This window comes from Electrophorus electricus, chromosome 10 (assembly GCF_013358815.1).
Source record: "Electrophorus electricus isolate fEleEle1 chromosome 10, fEleEle1.pri, whole genome shotgun sequence".
Classification (NCBI taxonomy): domain Eukaryota; kingdom Metazoa; phylum Chordata; class Actinopteri; order Gymnotiformes; family Gymnotidae; genus Electrophorus; species Electrophorus electricus.
The window spans coordinates 18,077,201-18,096,181 of NC_049544.1; the positions used below are offsets into that span (position 1 = coordinate 18,077,201).

Genomic DNA, 18,981 nt, shown 5'->3' on the forward strand with positions numbered 1-18,981 from the left:
CTGTCCAAAAATAGATGTCACTGGCATTCACCAACTATCAGTACTTTGACCCAAACGTCTGCAAAGACCTGCTCACTGCCTATATAGATGGCTGCTCCTTCCACCACCAAAAAAACTCAGGTCCAAGAAGGAATAGGCATAGTTTGGATTAATGACACACCCCTGGAACCTCAAAAGTTCCAACTAGGTGCACAGTCATTCCAATATGCTGAAATAGCCAGTATCATCACACTACAACTAGTGGTAGAAAATGGCATAAAAACAATGGTTATCTGCACAGATTCCAACTATGTATGGCTAAGCTTCAGGTGTCATTTTGCAGCATGGAAAGAAAATGTCTTCTTTACTTCAAACAAGAAATAAGTTAAACACCAAGAGCACTTCAGGGCTTGCACAGGCCTTGTAGATATGCATGACCCATTAATCTTTTGGAAAAAGGTGAAGGGTCACTCATGGACTCCTGGCAGTGACAAAACACTCAATGATCAAGCAGATGCTTTGGATAAACAAGGGGCCCTAGATGACACTTCCTAGTCACCTAACATAGGGACTGACCCGTCCACACCTATTCCAGCCTAATCCATATCAGTCACAGTCAAAAATGCATTCTTTGACTCCGACCTCATTTCACTACAGCCATCTATAAGATGATCCTTTTTCTCTCCCACCCATCAGCTCATGACATTTCTAGCACTGACCTTGATAGCATACCTGATTTGAAAGACCTGCATAAAGCTCGGACTTCCCCGAGCCTGTTATCAAGTCATCAAGAGCCTGTTAGTACATGTCTCTGAGGCCCTCACTTCACCTGCATTCGTGGTGCCTAGGTGCCATGGGGGAAGGGTGTTAATGCACACCCATGACTCCCCATGCACAGGCTTAAAAGGAGTCAAAGCAACACATTACAGCACACTACAACAGGTATCGTGCTGGCCACACATGATGAAAGATGTCACACTAAATGTCTGCTGGCCCCAAATGACACTGCTTTCACCACAGCTTACCTGCTAATGAACCACATCATGTCTAGATGATATCTGTAATGTAACAACTATGGCAAATGTTGGGAGTAAAGGCCAATTTGACCAACCCCAGTCTTCTGACCAGGTAAAGAGAGCCAACTGGATGGTGGTCAACATATTAAAGATATATGTAGTCTCAAACCACTGAGACTGGGACATGAAGCTGACTCTAGTACTCATGGCCATCCAAGCAACACCCCACGATTCCACAGCGGTCTCACAATTTGAATTTATGACTGAGAGGCAAATGACCCTCCCGTTACACTTACTGTACCAACCTTGGGAGGCTACTGTAGCAATGGCATATACCACACGCTAATACATACCGTCGCTGACATCTTAGGGCCACATTCACATTTGCCCAGCAACACATGAAAAGGAGCAGTACCAGGCGCAAGGCCTACTATGACCAAAAAGCATCCCATGACGAACTCAGAGTGGGGGACAAGGTGTGGTACTACGTGTTTGTCCAACCTGGTAGGAGATCCCCATGAAGCAAAGGAAAACTAGCTCTAAAGTTCTGCTCCTGTTCTGCCGGTCTATACATCATAACTGTCAAACTCTCACCTGTTGTGTATCAGATTAAGTGGGTCCACCGTAACCAAATCAAACTGCACAAAGCCCCCGTGGGATGGAGCAAAAGTACTAAAAAGCACCCAAGTCACAGAAAGAGCAAAACTCCTGTGACATAGTTATCAGTAATAGTCTCTTGCTCTCAGCTGCTTTCTTCCTCCCCTCTAGTCTGTCTGTGTATGTATGTGTGATAATATGCTCAGTTAGGTATACTAAGAATTGATCAATAGCCTTCCCACTCCTGGTACACCATGCTGAACTGCCTTAATTGCTCACCCAATACCTAGTGGGGGTGAGAAGTCAGACCTCTCAATATGAACTATGCAACAAATTCAGAAATAATACAGATCTGTTTATCTTAGCATCCCACTCCCTCGACACGAACATCACTTTAATAGTATTACAGTATCATACATGTGTAACAATCTTTCTCTATATCTCCCTTATATGCTCCTGAATCTCTCTAAGTAACCAAGTTATAAGAGCATCTGCACTCTATATCTAAATATGTGGACCAAATGGCTCAGGTGAATTAAAGTAATTGACCCCACCTGTTATAGTTTAAAGGACACATGTCTCATAACCAAATACCACTACCTAGTTGTTTTATTCCCCTCTTTCTCTTCTTTTATTCCCCTCTTTTTTTACCTGCCAAAGTCGGAGATGAGACAAAAACACATGAATATGCATGAGTGGACCTAATGATAATTTGCCTTGCTCCCCCTACCAGGAGTCAGGGGTAATAAACATTGACGTTAGGAAAGAAAAACGTTTTTTTGAGGTGGTTAAATGTGAGGAAAGTTGGATCCAGAAAATAAAAGAATTGGGAGAAGAATTAAGTAGCTTAGTGTCTTATTTTATGTCCTTTTTATATCTATTGTTTTAGTCTGTCATAAAATTTTATTTTTAATTCATTTAATTTGTTTTCCATTATTCTGTCAACATAGTAAAAAGTTTGTTTTGGGAAGTTAGAATTAATCTTGTTTGGCACACAGTAATTAGTACTGATTAGCCAACCTTAGATTTCTTCAAACTACGTCTAGGATACGCTCTCATATTGACACCCACGAAGTCAAGGAACTGTCCATCTCAGCTCTACACTCTCGGTGAAGCTCAGGCTCACCAATTTGGGACAACCTTTGGTGCGGGGCCGTTGGCAGCGCACCATAGATTCAGTATCAGGTGTTATTTCAAGCCGACCAGGGCCACACCAAAACCTCAGTGACCCCTGTGTGTGGATGGACCGGCAAATTGACACTTGTCCCTGGAAACTGACATAAGAGCTATATTCGTTCCATCCATATGCTATCTCAGAGTCTCTATAGCAAGTTGCATTTCCTAGAGATAATGCTGTTAATATTCCCTCCCCTGATTAGTCTATATAATAAAAGGAATAGGAATCTCCTCCCCTTTAGGTAACCTTCTGGTAGTGGCACTCACCGCTAGCTCCGTTAGCTTTTTGGGATCGGCTAGTCTTAGCTAAGTTAGCACCATAGGCTATACAGTTCTCTGGGCTTTTGCGAAGATTCTCTCTCCTCTGATCCCAGTTCTTTTCTTTGTTGTTTGTTTATTATTTGATTTAATTCCTTTATCTCCTCAGCCCCCTTTCTTTTCTCCTTCATTTGTCACTTGTTAGGTATTCTGTATGCCTGAGCCAAGTCCATCATAGTAGTCTATATCACCTGTTTCAGGACATCAATAATTTGTTTATTCATTAATCAGTAAACTTCCCATTTATTCAACATGTTGGTCATCGTGGCAAATATATTTGAAGCAATGGTATTCTGTTACTGCAAAAGGCATGAACTAATTTAGAATGAGAATGATGTTAATAAACTTTCGGTACTTCACAATACACCAATTGTTGGTGTATTTTCCCTATATTTTAGGGTGGTGCCCCCTTTCAATAATTCATAAAATGATGCATGTTTGCTGCACTGGGTAGACATCCTTCACAATGCAGAGTGTCATCCATGCTACAGGATGCAGAGTCCATGTACATTGTTGTGCAGGGCACAGTGTTGGCCACCACTATACTTCAGGACATGTAGTACAGGGGAGATGAAGCAAACCAACCAACTTCTGGGTACTCTCCAAGGCAAGCAGTCTCCCTTGTACTGGGGCTACGGTAGACTGGCTGGCCACAGCATAACCTAACACAGATGTTCATAGCCCCCCTAAAGAATTCATAGAAATCTTCCTCTATGGAAGACAGGGTATCAGGGATAAAGAGGGTTAATATGCCAGGACCATAGGCACCATAGGCACCATAGGTGAAACAGAGGAAACCAAAAGCTCAAGTGGACTCCAACCTTAGTATGGGAGCAAAACATTCCAGTAACAAAACAAGAAACCAATCCATGTTTGCATCATTTCTTTCCTCTGTTCCACTTTATCTTATTATTCCACCTGCCTGAAAAGTGCCTCTTTAATCAAGTAGTAAAAAGACATGTGCCATTGGGCAGTCCTTCACCCTGAAAAACTCTGGACACTTACCTGGGCTCCCATAATAAAATAAATCCAACAGCAGAGTCCAAAAATTGGCTTTCTAGCATGATCAGCCCTTGTGCTGTCAGATTTGTTATTTCCAATGTTGGGACTATTGGTGCTGCTTTTGGGAAGTTTCGTTCCAATTATACAGACTGGTACATCTCTCACTCATTGTATCCTTAGATGGACAGCAGTTATGTAACATTGAGAGGTGAGGCTGGTGTCAAGATAAAAAAACAGAACTCACCCTATTAACAATAAAAACCGGTTTGTCTGGCCTGATGTGCATGGTTCTGGTGTGTGTATCTTGATGTATGTGTTCTTGATGTGTGTAGCCCAGTGTATAATTCACAGAACTACTGACAAAGGACCTCAGAGTAGGAGAAGGTCTGTAGGAATGAAGGTACAGAGAAAGATGTGGATAATATGGGCCTAGACCATAAATACACACACCTACCAACACACACAATAGCTTCAAATGTTTTAATTATGCTGAAGCTGTGTAATTAACTGAGAGTGATTTAGAGAATTCATACAAATCATCTCATCTAAAAACACAGAAAGAGACATGGTTAAAGTAGTGAACATCACCTGAAAGGTTTTGAAACACATGGGTCACAGGCTTAGTATTGGTGTAAATGAGCTGTCAGTGTAGTGGAATACAACATAGTAAGTATGAGATACATCCAATATGTAGCATGCTACAAATTAATTGTGAACGTCACAAGTCTTTGCCATTCTAAGGTAGTGCCCTTCTTTTAGTCATCTTCTAGTGATATGCCCTCATTTTAATTCCCTTATATGGTGATGCCCTTCAAATGCACCTTCCTGCAAGTTCTAAACACTCTTCAGTTGAACAGGATCTTCAGCGGAGTGTTGCCTCTAGGGTGTACTTGCTGTCAAACCTTCAGCTGTGTAAAGCAATCTGTCAGATGCGATGTTTAACCTCAGAGAACACACACACTCAAACTTGCATCCAGCTGGATCTGCCCCCTCCTCCACCTGCTGGCCCCTCTGCTGTTCTGCTCTCCACTCGCTGCTGTAAACAAACCTGAAGCTGCTAATCAGGCTCACCATGCCGACACACACAAACACGTACACACACAAGTTTCTGAGGGAGCATCCGCCAGTTATCCTGCCCAACACCAGGGAACTGTTTTACACCTTGTGAAGACAGGAGTAACGCCCGGATGGGTGGGGTCTCTAATAGAAACTAAGCATATTTTCTCTCCTGTAGGTGCAAATACGTGAGACGCATCTTATCTGCCCCACTCAGGTCCAAGAAAAGAGGCACAACATTTACAACATGTTGCTCAGAGGAAATCACACCCCATGGCACACATTACCCCAGAAACACCCCCCCCCCCCCTCCCAAATAACACCCCCCATATGGTGTTCTAAATCAGGTTGTATGCAATCAGTGAAAATAAAATCTGCACAGCAATTCTACTAATAGACAAGAAGACAAGACTGTTTAGAGTTCGTCTCTAAAAATGTTTAGATCATAAGCTTAATGTCAACCCCTTCATGACCTGCAGGTGCATAATGGACTATTGTGCCAAAACCACAGGCTAATGGAGTAATGTTCTGGAGTAATAAACCACAGGCTAAGGTGTGTTCTGGGGTAATAAAGCCGTTCACTTTCCTCTCTTATCTCTCCCTCATTGGCCGCAGTTTCCGCTGGCGCTGGTATTAGAATATGTCATTCTTCGTCACATCATCCAACCTGACGGACAGGAATCGAAACAGTGCTTACTTGTGAAGTGCCGAATCACGATGCGCTAGAAAACATCCAGACCAGATATTTCTAAAGTATGGAGTAATGTTCTTATCCTGTGTTTAAGAGAGCGAAATGTGTTCTTTGAGTATTTATATACGTACTTTTATTCTTTACAAATAATAATTGGTAATGTTACATTCGCGTAACATTTCACTGCATCTCGCGCTCCTGGCTGTTGGCTATAGTCCGAGAACTGACATGACAGACCCACGGGCAAAAAAACAAGTTTTGGTTTTTGTGAAGAAACACAAGCGGGGTGGGCTCCTATAGAATAATAATTGATTTTGGTAGTTCAGAACATCTGCTTCAAGTGGACTGAGGTGAACCATCAAATGATGTCATAATCCGTTGTGCAGGTCTATCTCCACAGCGTGGGTTTTGACGCGCGTGTCCGTGGTATACAAACTCCATGGCCTCGGGAACTCGCCTGCAATCAGTTGTATCGCGCAGAAACGTGTGGTCTTAACTTTACTCTGCCGCTGCGCTATCCAACGGCGCGCTCAGTATTGGTTGCACGCAGGAGGCCACGCGGCCACACGGCGGGGTAATGAATGTGGATCTATCCGCCCTGTTCCGTTTTGCCACTCTGATCGGCGGGCATTTTCCAGCGGCGACGCTGCCGGTCCCTGTAGTCAGGACCGCGTGAAAATACGCGTGAAAAGTACAACTGTCTCCCGACAGAATGCGGTCTCTTTTCGGCATCCTGTGTCCGCTCTTTTCCCTCGTCATCTTCGGATTATATCCTTCAATGGTGAGCCATCATATCTTAACGTAATAAAGCATAGTCTTAAATATCTGTGTTTTGTGTAACAAGCTAATGAAAAATATCTGTGGTAAATAAGGCGCTGATGATTTTTTTAAAACGCTTTAAAACTGCGGGTGTCGTGTCTGTGTTTAAGGTCTTTAAGGTCCACCCGTCTGTCCGTGGTTTCACAGGTTTCTTGAAGTTTATGTGCTTCTTTAGTCTAAATCAAGAAATAATAATCAAAATGCTTTAAAACCTATTACGTACATTAATGTGCGTTTCCAGAAAGCGTGTCGATATTATTTTCAAAGTTTGTCCAGGTTACAAACAGACGTTACAGTTATACCTAGATGTGTTCAAACACGTGTGACGATGTCCACTGGGTTACATTCAGATATAGAGTGGATGGGTTGATCTTCACAGGTTTTACCAGAAGCAAAAAATTCTAAATGCAATGGCACTATACCATTCCCCTCTTAAGTTCGTACTCACTAGATGCTGACACTTGCAGTTTAAATTTTCACTCTGCAATTTGCTTGTCAAATCATAAAAGCTATTTTTTTCAGGAGGGGGAAAACTGCGCGTGACGCAGTAGGTATTACATTCGATCAATTATACCGTTGTACTGCTTCGATTTAATGTGTTATATGTTGAGTACAATTTGTGACATCGGCTGGATTTGATGCAATTGTGTTATAAGCTATAGTGCTGTATCAAGAAGATAGGCTAATTCACTCATCATCCCTGTCTGGGCTCCCATGTTTTAAAATGGACAGTTACAGAACATATATGATATAGCTTCTCAGTAGACAGAAAAAAACCTACTCAATACAACAGGCCTACAACATTACACCTACAATTCTAGCAGCGTAACAAGTAGCAAAATAGTCGCTGCACTCTGGGCTACTCTATCGCCAAATATACTTGCAATGGTTGCTAAATGTGTGCGTTGTGTGGGGTTTGAGGAGCTGTCCACTCTACGGAGGTGCTGAAGTGTTTTTCAAGGACAGGGGGCGTGCAGGTACCACGCAAAGTCTTGCACTTAATTTTGTATGCATACTCAATACGTTGAGTAGCCAAACAATGTCTTCACAGAAAGGTAATCTTTCAGCGGACATTTTACATTCAGTGAAATATTAAATAATGAAACACGGACGTAAGCATTTCCTATTAAGGTCCATATAGGGTTATAATAATTAGATATATGCTTTGACGTGTTCACGTATGACAATTAATGACTGTGGTTTCTGAATGTTGTCCTTGCTAATGAAATGGATGATAAGAGCTATTTATGATGATCACTTTGAATTATTGGAATGTGTGCTTTCACAATTATGAGCTGTAGTATAGGCAAAAAGGACATAGTCGTTTTCATGTTTAATTACTGCTGAAGCTGTTTGGCATATGAGGATCATTTACAGAGGAAAATTCCCAGAGTGGCTTACATGCACCTGAATCATCTAACCATATAAAACACATAACACACAGATGCAGGGACAGTCTCGGTGTCTTTAAGCATCTGACCCTTATAATGCCTCAAGAAGCTTTGGTGTCAGTGTCTATCTTCCAGTGACTTCAGGATCTGTGAAGGAGCAAGTACATACACATCCCTGTCCAACTGCCCTTTCTGTGATTAAAGACACAGTCCAAAGGTCAAAACAATAAATTTAGTGAGGTACCTTCACAAAGCCACACTAATAAAGCTAATCAAAGCAAGAGTGAGGATCTAGGACTGGATTTATATAAGTGGTTTTATGTAAGTGTGAGAATGTAGAATTGGTTTTATGAAAGAGTAAGGATCTAGGATTGGTTTTATGGAAGTGTGAGGATCTAGCATTGGTTTTATGGAAGAGTGAGGATCCAGGATTGATTTCATGCCTGTCATATTTTTGTGGACATAATTGGACAGTAATGCAAGGTCACTAATCTCAGATAAGTGTCCTTGCCTGGAGACACATGCTAAATTTAGGGTAATGTTTATTCAGGCAACTCAGTCAGGTCTTAATGGGACAAAGGTGTCACTGTATGGATAGATTTAGGCAGTCACAATTTGATACTCATAGCAGTCAACTTCTGGGGGCATTAGAAAAATGGAAACAAGATAAGTGGGTTTATGTGTTGGTGGTTGGATGGGTGCTCGGGTGTTTGTGTACACTACACATTTTAGGGGTAAGTTTAGCTAAGTATTGAGGCTGTAGCTGAATGTCCTCTGTAATAGATGGGCAAAGTGGCATCCTTCATGGCCTGTCAATAGAAATGAGCATTTCGTTTATGCGTATTGGCAGTAAGAGTGCAGCTCAGCCTCTAATTAAAACCGAATCCTGCGGCAGTGGTGGGAATTGAGGTTGTGGTGATGAGCAGGTAGGGGCAAAGCAGGGCATTTGTTCCAGGTCTCATCAGTTTGCTAGGCTGATAGCAAACACTTGTTCTACATGGGCTTGTTTGGCCAGATAACCCATTACGAGCTGTACTGCACAGCAAATGGTGATGCACCTTAGAAAGAGAGGGAGGGAGAGAAAGAGAGAAGGAGAAGGAGAGAGAAAGAAGAGGAGAGAGAAAAGTGAAAGGGAAGGGAGAGAGAGAAAGAGATAAAGAAAGGGAGAGACAGAAAGAATAAGAGAGGGAGGGACAGAGTGAAGGAGATGGAGAAAGGCAGAGACAGGGAAGGTGAGAGAAAGAGGGGGTAAAATTAAAAGAGAGAGATAAAGAAAAAGGGAAAGAGAAAGAGAGAGAGAATGAGGGAAATATAGAAGAAGAGAATGAAAGAAAACCTGCACTCACTTCTTCCTTTTATGATAAGTAATGAAAACCCCAGGTCTTCTGTCTTTATAATAGTTTTTGTTTAGTGAAAGATTGATGACTAGCATGACACACCAAAATAAACCTGGAGATAAAGAATCTCTCTGTCTCAAGAATATTCAGCTCAACATTCAGTTCAACATTTATTAATGCTTGCATATGGATATACATTACATGCACACACATACACAAGAACACACGCCCACACACAGGCAGACACAGAGACACAGACACACACATACGCCTTCCCGTTTAGCCTCCCCTGTGGGTTTGCATCCATGCCTTGTGATCTTAAGACTACCGTGTGTCATAGTGTGCTGTGGTTCACTTAAATGCCTGTCTCAGTGCAGTTCCAGCTGATGGCCCCAGAAGCTTCATGTTGTCCAGGCTCAGAAGCAAAATGTTAACTCATTTAGCAAGCTGCTCTTTGATGTTGGACGAAATGGTCTAATGAATCACTGTGGCCAAGTAAGAGAGTCATATTCTCTTTTCACCTTTAGTGAATTAGACCTAGTGTTTGAATGCTGGGAACAGTTATTACTTTCCTACAGAGGTTGGACCTAAATCAGTGCTATTTCCAAATGATTCTCTCCCTGATTTCACTCTGATGGTGTGTGTTCTCTTCTGAGAAAGTTGGAGCAAAAACAGGTAGAGATGTGGGAGAGGGAAATAGGATGAAAAATATAGGAGGATAATAGACATAAATAGAGAGATGAAGAGAACAGGAATAGAGAGATGAAGAGAACAGGAACAGAGACACATTGAATAAGCCCAAGAATGACTGACAGCAGTAGCTATATGTGTGAGGAGTATGTGAGGTGTGTGTCTGTGTGTGTGTGCGTGTGTTCAGATGGAGCAGACAGTAAAGATGGATAGATGATGAGCTTCATGAATGTCCCATCCAGTACACTCAAAGGTCCTAAATCCACTCCAACTCTCTGTCTCTGCTTCTCCCTCTCTTTCTCTCTGTTTCCTGCTCTCAGTGTACCCATCACTTTCTGTCTTTTTGTCTCTCTTCCTCTCTCTCTCTTTTTCACACATTTCTGCTGGGACTGTTGAATCAAACAGCCGTTTTTCAAACCCTGTTTGCTTTTGTTCTGCGCCATGATGTGCCTCGCATCTCAACTCCACCTCAACTGTACAAATTATACATCAAAGCCAGGAGAGGGGAGTCAGATCCAGCCGTGGGGGTATGGGGAGGTGCAGCGTGAGTGCATGTCATCACCACGCTGTCTGACATGCACATCCCTCCCTCTCTCTCAGTCTCTCGCCCTCTGATCTGGAAGCAGCCCCTGAGCTGTTCTCGCACGCCCAACTAAAACACATTTCCACTTAGATTAGAGCTCCTGGAAGGCAAGGCCATGAGAGTGTGTGTGAGTGTACACTCCACCATCAGCCCATCCATCCTTGCCCCAACAACCATTGTAGCCGGGGTAGACCGCAGCTGTGTCTGTGTCAGACTGTTGGTTTTGGGGGCATCTGTTACTGTGTGGAAGGCCTGGAGATGGCATGGCAAGAGAAAGAGAGCTAGTGAGAGAAAGAAAAAAAAAAAAGACATTCCATCCACATGCAGCCAGTGTATCACATAATTTCTTTCTACAGTAAGCGCTTTACCACCCACCAAAATGAATGTGATTACCTTACTACGTGATTACTGAACAAGATCACTTGTTGTGCGAATGTGGACATGTGATTAGCCCTTTGTTGAGATCAAAAATTCCCTGTTCTTTAAGAACTTCTATACGAATGAAAATATTTCATTCTTTTCAAAAGTCAGAAAAGTAAAAAGTCAGTTAAAAATCTCACAAAGATAGGAATGCGATCTTTGCATGTGTGCATGTGCATGTGTATTGCTGTAAATACCATGTGGGATGTTTGCATGTGTTCACAGACAATCGGACCAAAGGAGGGTTGGCAGGTGTACAGCTCAGCGCAGGATGCAGACGGCCGGTGTATTTGCACTGTTGTGGCACCAGAGCAGAACCTCTGTTCCAGAGATGCCAAGAGCAAACAGCTACGCCAGCTACTGGAGAAGGTTCCAGAAAGTCCTCAGATACACACACGCAAAAACAGTTTCTCTCTCATACACTCACTGCCCCTCCTTCTGTCATACACAAGCTCACTGCCACTCGCTCAAACACACACACACAGACACACACTGCCTCTCTCTTACTCACGAATACACACACAATTAGAGCCTCTTACTCTTTTTCTCTCTCACGCACACACACACACTCACTCTGATGTTGTGAATAGAGTGTTTTATGAGTGAATGACTAATGCATAATTATGCCTAAGGGACTGACACATTTTAGGAAACCACTGTAGCCAGGCTAAAATACAAGACACTGCATGGACACAAACCCCTCCACTGAAGCTGTTTTCTCCCACCCATAGCATCCTCCTGTTTTTCTCTTTTTTAGCACACACACACACACACACACACACACACACACATGCATGCACATACATTGTGTACTCCTCAACTCAGCACATGCTCCAGTCTCTGCAGGGTACTTAATACCTATATTAATGATTAATGACATATAGTTCATCCCATTGGACAGCATTAGCTGCCAACATTAATATGCAGATTTATTACCATTTCTATTTGCTTTACTGCCTTGAAACCCACAGAGGATGAAGTTGTTTATGATTTATGTGTTTCCCCCACTCCTGCCTACATCACTGGTCCTGACTGGTAGATAAGGAGAAAACACCAGAGATTTAAAGTTAACCCCAGTGGCCAAAGGCTGTTCATCATGCAACCTTTTAAAGATTCATTAATGAAAGACAGTTTGATAAAGAACCAGGGGCAGTGCAAGATTAAGCAAGGTGATGGCATCATTTTCTCAAACAGACAAGAGCTTACAGCAGTCGTGTCCTGGAGCTCTACAACACAGCTCAGTTCTCCCTGGTTTAACACACCCCATACAGTTCCTGTGCTGAGGAAGAGGAAACAGTAAACACATGTTGGGGAGCCTCCAGATATGCTGTGCTCCTGGTTTTGCCTGCTGAGCTGTAGCCGGTATAGGAGGAGCTCTCAAGCCGTATACAGCAATGGTCCTCAGGCACACATACTTTGCATTTTTTGTATTTTGCTTGCACTAGCTCTCGTGATTCAGTCTCCTTGAGGTTTTCATATTTATGTGCTAAATTTGAGTCGGAACAAAACTGTGCATGAGTTGTGAGAAGCACCAGTTCTGCTCGGTGACGTGACGTTTCCATGGTGCAGGTGCAAAACATGTCACAGTCCATCGAGGTGCTGAACCTGCGCACACAGAGGGACTTCCAGTATGTCATGAAGATGGAAAACCAGATGAAGGGGCTCAGGAGCAAATTCAGACAAATTGAGGAAGATCGCAAAACTATTATGGCCAGGAACTTCAAGGTAAATGCTCTTAAGGACCCTCTCTGTCTATCGAATCTTTTGATTTATGTATTTTCATATTTATATTTTTTTGTAAATTCAACTAAAATATATCAATGTTGATAAATCAAATATACACAATCACTTGACATGTAAATTCATTAAGCCAGTTTTCAGTTTATATAGACTGATAGACACTTCGAGCACATTTGAGCTGCTGTATTTTAAAGTTGCTGAAATGTGCTACATTCATGGGACATTCATCACTAGTGAAAGAACAAAGCCTGCACACTACTCTTGCTATAGACTTTTTTTAGTATCTTACCGCTTTTTGATGTTATATGGCTCTTCTGGTCAAACACTGTCATAATAAATGTGTGGGCTTTGTTCTCTCTTTCATTTGGGGTTATCACCCCAGCCCAACACCTAGGACAAAGGGAGTGTGTGCTCCTACTCTTACCAACTCTCATTGCTTATGCCTGTGATCAAGCACCTTTTCATCTCAGGCTTGTGCAACCAGTAAAAGCCTACCTGATCCATGTGCTGTGTGCCTGGCTCCATGTGCCTGCGCACACGTGTCTGTCTGTGTGTGATCAGGAGCTGAAGGACAGAATGGATGAACTACAGCCCCTGATCCCTGTGTTGGAGCAGTACAAAACAGACGCTAAGCTAATCTCCCAGTTCAAAGAAGAGATCCGGAATCTGTCGTCTGTACTGACGGGGATCCAGGAGGAGCTGGGTGCCTACGATTACGAGCAGCTCTACCAGAGAGTCATCAGTCTCGACAGCCGTCTCCGCAACTGCATGAGCAAGCTCAGTCAGTGCCGTCACAGCCAGTAACACTACCATCATTATCAAGAAACCCTAGTGCCGTTACAATCATTACTCCTCTCATTATCAGCAAACCTGAACAGTAGGGTTACAACAATTACCAGTATCATTGTCAGAGGCCACTTTGCTGTTATATCCATCATTGTGTCCTTGTCCACATGTGCAGAACAGTAATAAAATAGTGTTTCTCAAGATTATCTAAGTTACACAGACAATAATTAAACAATAATAGGAAATACAGGGGGACAAGAAGCACATGCCTGATTGCCAAATGCTTCACTGGCGTCCATTATGAGGGAAAGATATTAGTACTGACACTGCTCTACTCCTGTCTGTAAGACCTGCTGCTGCTACTAATGGTATGACAAGTACTTGTCAATGTTATCATCAATATGTCCATCAGAACCACTGCCACTATATATAGAGAAGGCTGTCAGAAATATGAACAAGATCATGATGAACATGTGATAATCATGATAATATTTCCATGTCCTTAGTCAATGTCACAGTCATTACAATCAACATCATTTCTCTTATGACCATTTCACCATCATTATTTTTTAAATTATTATTATTGTTGTTGTTGTTGTTGTTGTTGTTTAAATTTACATTTATATGGTGCCTTTCTCATATTCCAGGACACTTTTAATATCACCTCCTTGCCACTGCCATTATCATTGTCAGTACTATCATTACTGGGTGAAACCACTTCCATGAGTACTAAAGTTTAACACAAGAGCTCTAATTCCACAAAAGAGTTAATTCAAAAAATCCTCACCATGATTTTACGTCTATTCAAGGCTGGTCCTAATTGACATCCTGTCAAGCAGACACTGAAGAGGTCCCACTACAGCTGGTATATAATGTTATTATAGAGCAATGCTCAACCAGGTGCTCAGAAGCATCACCCAGGAGACACTGGCTTTACATTCCATGATCACTTTGAGACAGAAATGTCCCCTGCTCACCCAGACAAATGTATTCAAAGTTTTATGATCATTTTTTAAATACATGTGTATTTGATAGTTTGTTAACTGCATTTTGTTTCAGCATGCCATCATATTTGTCTTATAAGAGGCAGAGCCTTTATATATACTGTATTTTTCCCAGCACACATTATATATATATATATATATATATATATATACACACACATCGTTAACTATATATACTGTATGGCCAAAAGTATGTGGACACCTGGCCATCACACCTATCTGGCATTGTTGGACATCACAAAACCATGGAAATTGATATGGAGTTGATTACCTATATGTGGCAATAACATCCTCCATTCTTCTAGGAAGGCTATCCACAAGGTTTTTGAGTGTGTTTGTGCCTATTTAGTCAAAAGAGAATTTGTGATGTCACAAATGGGCCTGAACAACTGCCCTAAACCACTATTACTGCTCCACCACAGTTTACTTTTGCTATCCACCACACCCTGATTCATTCATCCAATACGGAGATAGTGAACTATGATTCATTACTCTAGAGAACATGTTTCGACCATCCTGGAGTCCAGTAGTGGTGTGCTGGGGCACTTCAGCTGACGCCTGACATTGCACATTGCGATATTAAACTCATACATTAGCGTACTGCTGCTCAGTCAAGGAAACCTTTTTTTTTATAAATCTCCTGACACACAGTTCTTGTGCTGATGTTGCTTTGCAGTGGCAATTTGGAGTTCTGTAGTGAGTGATGCAACAGAAGGCAGGCTGTGTGAGTTTCGCATGGTCTAATATGGTCTACCAACTGGGGGCAGGCTGTGTGTTTCTCATGGTCTACCATGGTGTACCAACAGAGGGCAGGCTGTATGAGTTTCTCATGGTCTACCATGGTGTACCAACAGAGGGCAGGCTGTGTGAGTTTCGCATGGTCTGATATGGTCTACCAACTGAGGGCAGGCTGTGTGTTTCTCATGGTCTACCATAGTGTACCAACAGAGGGCAGGCTATGTGAGTTTTGCATGGTCTACCACTTCATAGCTAAGCTGCTGTTGCAACTACAGACTTCCATTTCACAATATTAGCACTTTTAGCAGATGGAGGAAAATTTAGCAGGGCAGAAATTTCATGAACGTTTGGCTAAGGTGGCATCCTATGACACTGGTACGTTTTAAGTTACTGAGAACTTCAATATGACCCATTCTTCTGCCAGTGAACTATGTCTATGGAGATTTTATACACTTACAGTTGTGGCTATGGCTTAAGCAAAATTCTCAATAATTAGGAGTGTCCACATACTGTTGGTTCTATAATGTATATAAGTAGTGAACTACACCTTTAAGAATTATATAAGCAGTGTAATTGAATAATTTGAAATGACAGATGATGCTAAATACCTCTAAATGCCACCTTTGGGTCTGAAACAGATTTACCAAAAAACAGCCTTAAATAGCTGCTTAAAGAAATTCGAACAGATGTCTGAATCCATTATTGATAGCTGTGCTAATTGTATCCCAGTCTGGGAGACAGACGTGTTAAGCTGTTTCGTATTTCGGTGGTGATACTGTTTTAACATGCAGAACACAGCCACACGCATCATCAGGGCAGCCATGAAATTGGCTTCAGGAATCTAGTTAGAAGGGGGGGGGGGCTGTCCTACATCTTATCAGTGTGTTTCATTATTACCAGCGTGTGGGAAATTAATGAAAATCACAGGACCCGTGACTGTAAAGACATCAGGGACCCGGTTTGGCGCATGGATGACTGATCCAATGGCATCTCCAAGAAACAATAGAGTGAGTTCTACAGATCTAAATTAATCAATTAGTGTTAGAAATATATATTGCTAGGAGGAGAAATCCATATTGTGTCACTTTAGCATGTATGGTCACTCTTAGAAAATTGCAATAGAAGTATTTGTCTAAATGTAAAACATTTAACAGCTTTTATAATTAAAGGCTGTTCAGCTTTTGTATTAAATCAGTTTACCTTTGGGACAGGAGCGATTTGAATTGCAAAACACCCTAATAATTTCTATGTCTTTGCTACAGGTGTGGTACATGGATACCTACACCAACAGCAAGGTGGTACGCGAATATAAGTCTATGGCAGACTTTGTCTCTGGCCTGGAGTCACGAACCTACTACCTTCCCTTCAAATGGGCTGGAACTAATCATGTGGTGTACAATGGCTCCCTGTACTACAACAAAGAGCAGAGCAACATTATCGTGAAGTACAGCTTTGAGACGGGGCGGGTTCTGGCGCAGAGAGCACTCGAGTATGCCGGTTTCCACAATGTCTACCCCTACACCTGGGGCGGCTTCTCAGATATCGACCTGATGGCCGATGAGCTGGGCCTCTGGGCCGTCTATGCCACCAACCAGAATGCAGGGAACATTGTGATCTCGCAGTTGGAGCCCCAGACCCTGGAGGTGCTGCATACGTGGAACACGGAGTACTCCAAGCGCAACGCCGGTGAGTCCTTCATGATCTGTGGCACGCTCTACATCACCAACTCCCACCTAACTGGTGCCAAGGTTTACTACTCCTACAACACCAAGATGTCCAGCTATGAGTACACGGACATTCCCTTCCACAACCAGTACTTTCACATCTCCATGCTCGACTACAACGCCAGAGAGAGGGCACTGTATGCCTGGAACAACGGTCACCAGGTCATATTCAATGTCACACTGTACCACGTTATCAAAACAGAGGACGACTCATAAACATGCAGTAGAGAAGAGCGAGGGGTCTTGCCAGGTAGAACATGATAAGGTACTGTATTTTTTTTCCCTCTTGTTTTTTTTCTTTTCCAAAGTAGACTACACATAGGACTAAACATAGCCTTTGCATTGACATGACAGTGTGATCAACTGAGGTCACAGCCTTTTCAATTTGGTGAGGAAGCTGCACAAACCGATAAAAGGAACAATGACTTCAGCACTGACTCATGAACTGATTTTAGTGTGAACTGAACAATGGCAAACTTTTGTTTCTCTACTCAGAGTACCATGCCTTACCTCGCAGCATTTCATTCTGTGCAATCAAGAGGTTTCTAAAAGCATTTTTTGCATGAATGTTCAGATTTTTTATTTATATTTATTACTGTCTTAGTCTGTTACAAACCCATTTTTTCTTATGTTTTATGGTTGTATTGTGCTTTCAGTCCTTTTCCAGTCTTATGAGGCAAGTTTCTGCTTAGTTGTTAAGCTCTATAAAGCTTTGTGACGTTCCTCTAAATATGAACCTAATATGAATGATTGTAATATTTGTCATGTCTGTCAGAATAAATATTTTATATATAATACATCAGCCATGACCAATAAAGATAATAGAAGAGTTATTAGAGGAGTATTAGGATAGTATCATATTCACCAAATATACATGGTGAGGTCAGGTGATCAGAAGGACAGTGTGAGACTGGTATTTTGAATACCCCAGAGTGCAAATGGTGAAGGTTATTATGGCCACTTTTCAAGGTGCTCTTGATGGGCCAGCTCTCTAAAATCAGAAATTCTCATGCATTCAGTTTGATGACTTTGAGTGCTGTCCTTTGGCATTTTCAATCAACATCAAGGGCAGAGGAGCAGGGATGATTTGAGCCCCTCACTGCAATTTCTTCTTCTCATGTCTGTCTCAAGATTCGCTGTCCACTAGCACAAAAGGAATTTAAATGCTTCCCAGCCCCTGTTGGTTCAGCAAGAAAAAATAGCAGCTTTTACGTTTACCTCCACTACATATCAAATAACCCATACACAACACAAACATACACATACACACATGGTGCTCTATTTACAGAATCAATTTCTTTTTCCATGTTTTTTGTCAAAAATGTTGTTTTCTAATGCATCGTATTTGCTAATGCTGAACCACACATGTTCTCTCAGTCGATCACATCTAAGACCAAAACTGCAATGATTTCCCTCACACAAAAAACAAGGAACCATCCTGGGAATCCAATCCAGCAATCACTCAGGGTCTTGGGTTCACACAGTAATAGTAAGATTTCTTTCAGGTGTGCATAACAATAATGGTCAACATTCATGGGCCCTGATTGGTTTTCTAAGTGTTACTTTAACAGACAGCTGGGGTAAGGTCTGAACAATGCATTTATTCTTTCCTGTAGTGACCTAACTGGTGCTTTAGAGCTGGTGAGAGGTAACCGTAGGAACAGACAACAAATCAAACAACATTGCCAGCTCCACAGATCCTCTGGGGGACTCATCGTAAATTCCACAGACAGCAGTGAAACCCCTCTGTGAAGGCAAAGCAGCCATCATGCTGACACTATTTCTCTCCTACTGAGTATTGATATTTGCCATCATATATGTCTACCTTTTTCCTTAATACTTCTTTAGAACATGTCTCAGACCCGTTCGCTAATCTGTTTTCATACAGCTAGACATTTATATTTGAATTAAATC

General features: G+C 42.1%; 1 protein-coding gene across 1 annotated transcript; it reads left to right on the forward strand.

Annotated features, from left to right (window-relative positions):
• The first annotated feature begins 6,237 nt into the window (after positions 1-6,237).
• Positions 6,238-17,857, forward strand: olfm3a (olfactomedin 3a). The gene is made up of 6 exons (XM_027021518.2): positions 6,238-6,616; positions 11,301-11,444; positions 12,645-12,800; positions 13,377-13,596; positions 16,244-16,350; positions 16,606-17,857. Exons 1-6 carry the CDS (start codon positions 6,548-6,550, stop codon positions 17,281-17,283), a joined length of 1,374 nt encoding a protein of 457 aa, XP_026877319.1. The 5' UTR covers positions 6,238-6,547; the 3' UTR covers positions 17,284-17,857.
• Positions 17,858-18,981: the final 1,124 nt, after the last annotated feature.

Excerpts from the sequence above, each read along its gene's own strand:
- olfm3a (XM_027021518.2), top strand. The coding sequence starts at position 6,548 with ATGCGGTCTCTTTTCGGCATCCTGTGTCCGCTCTTTTCCCTCGTCATC. Across the intron at positions 12,801-13,376 it reads TTATGGCCAGGAACTTCAAG|GAGCTGAAGGACAGAATGGA; the intron begins GTAAATGCTCTT and ends GTGTGTGATCAG. Across the intron at positions 16,351-16,605 it reads CATCTCCAAGAAACAATAGA|GTGTGGTACATGGATACCTA; the intron begins GTGAGTTCTACA and ends TCTTTGCTACAG.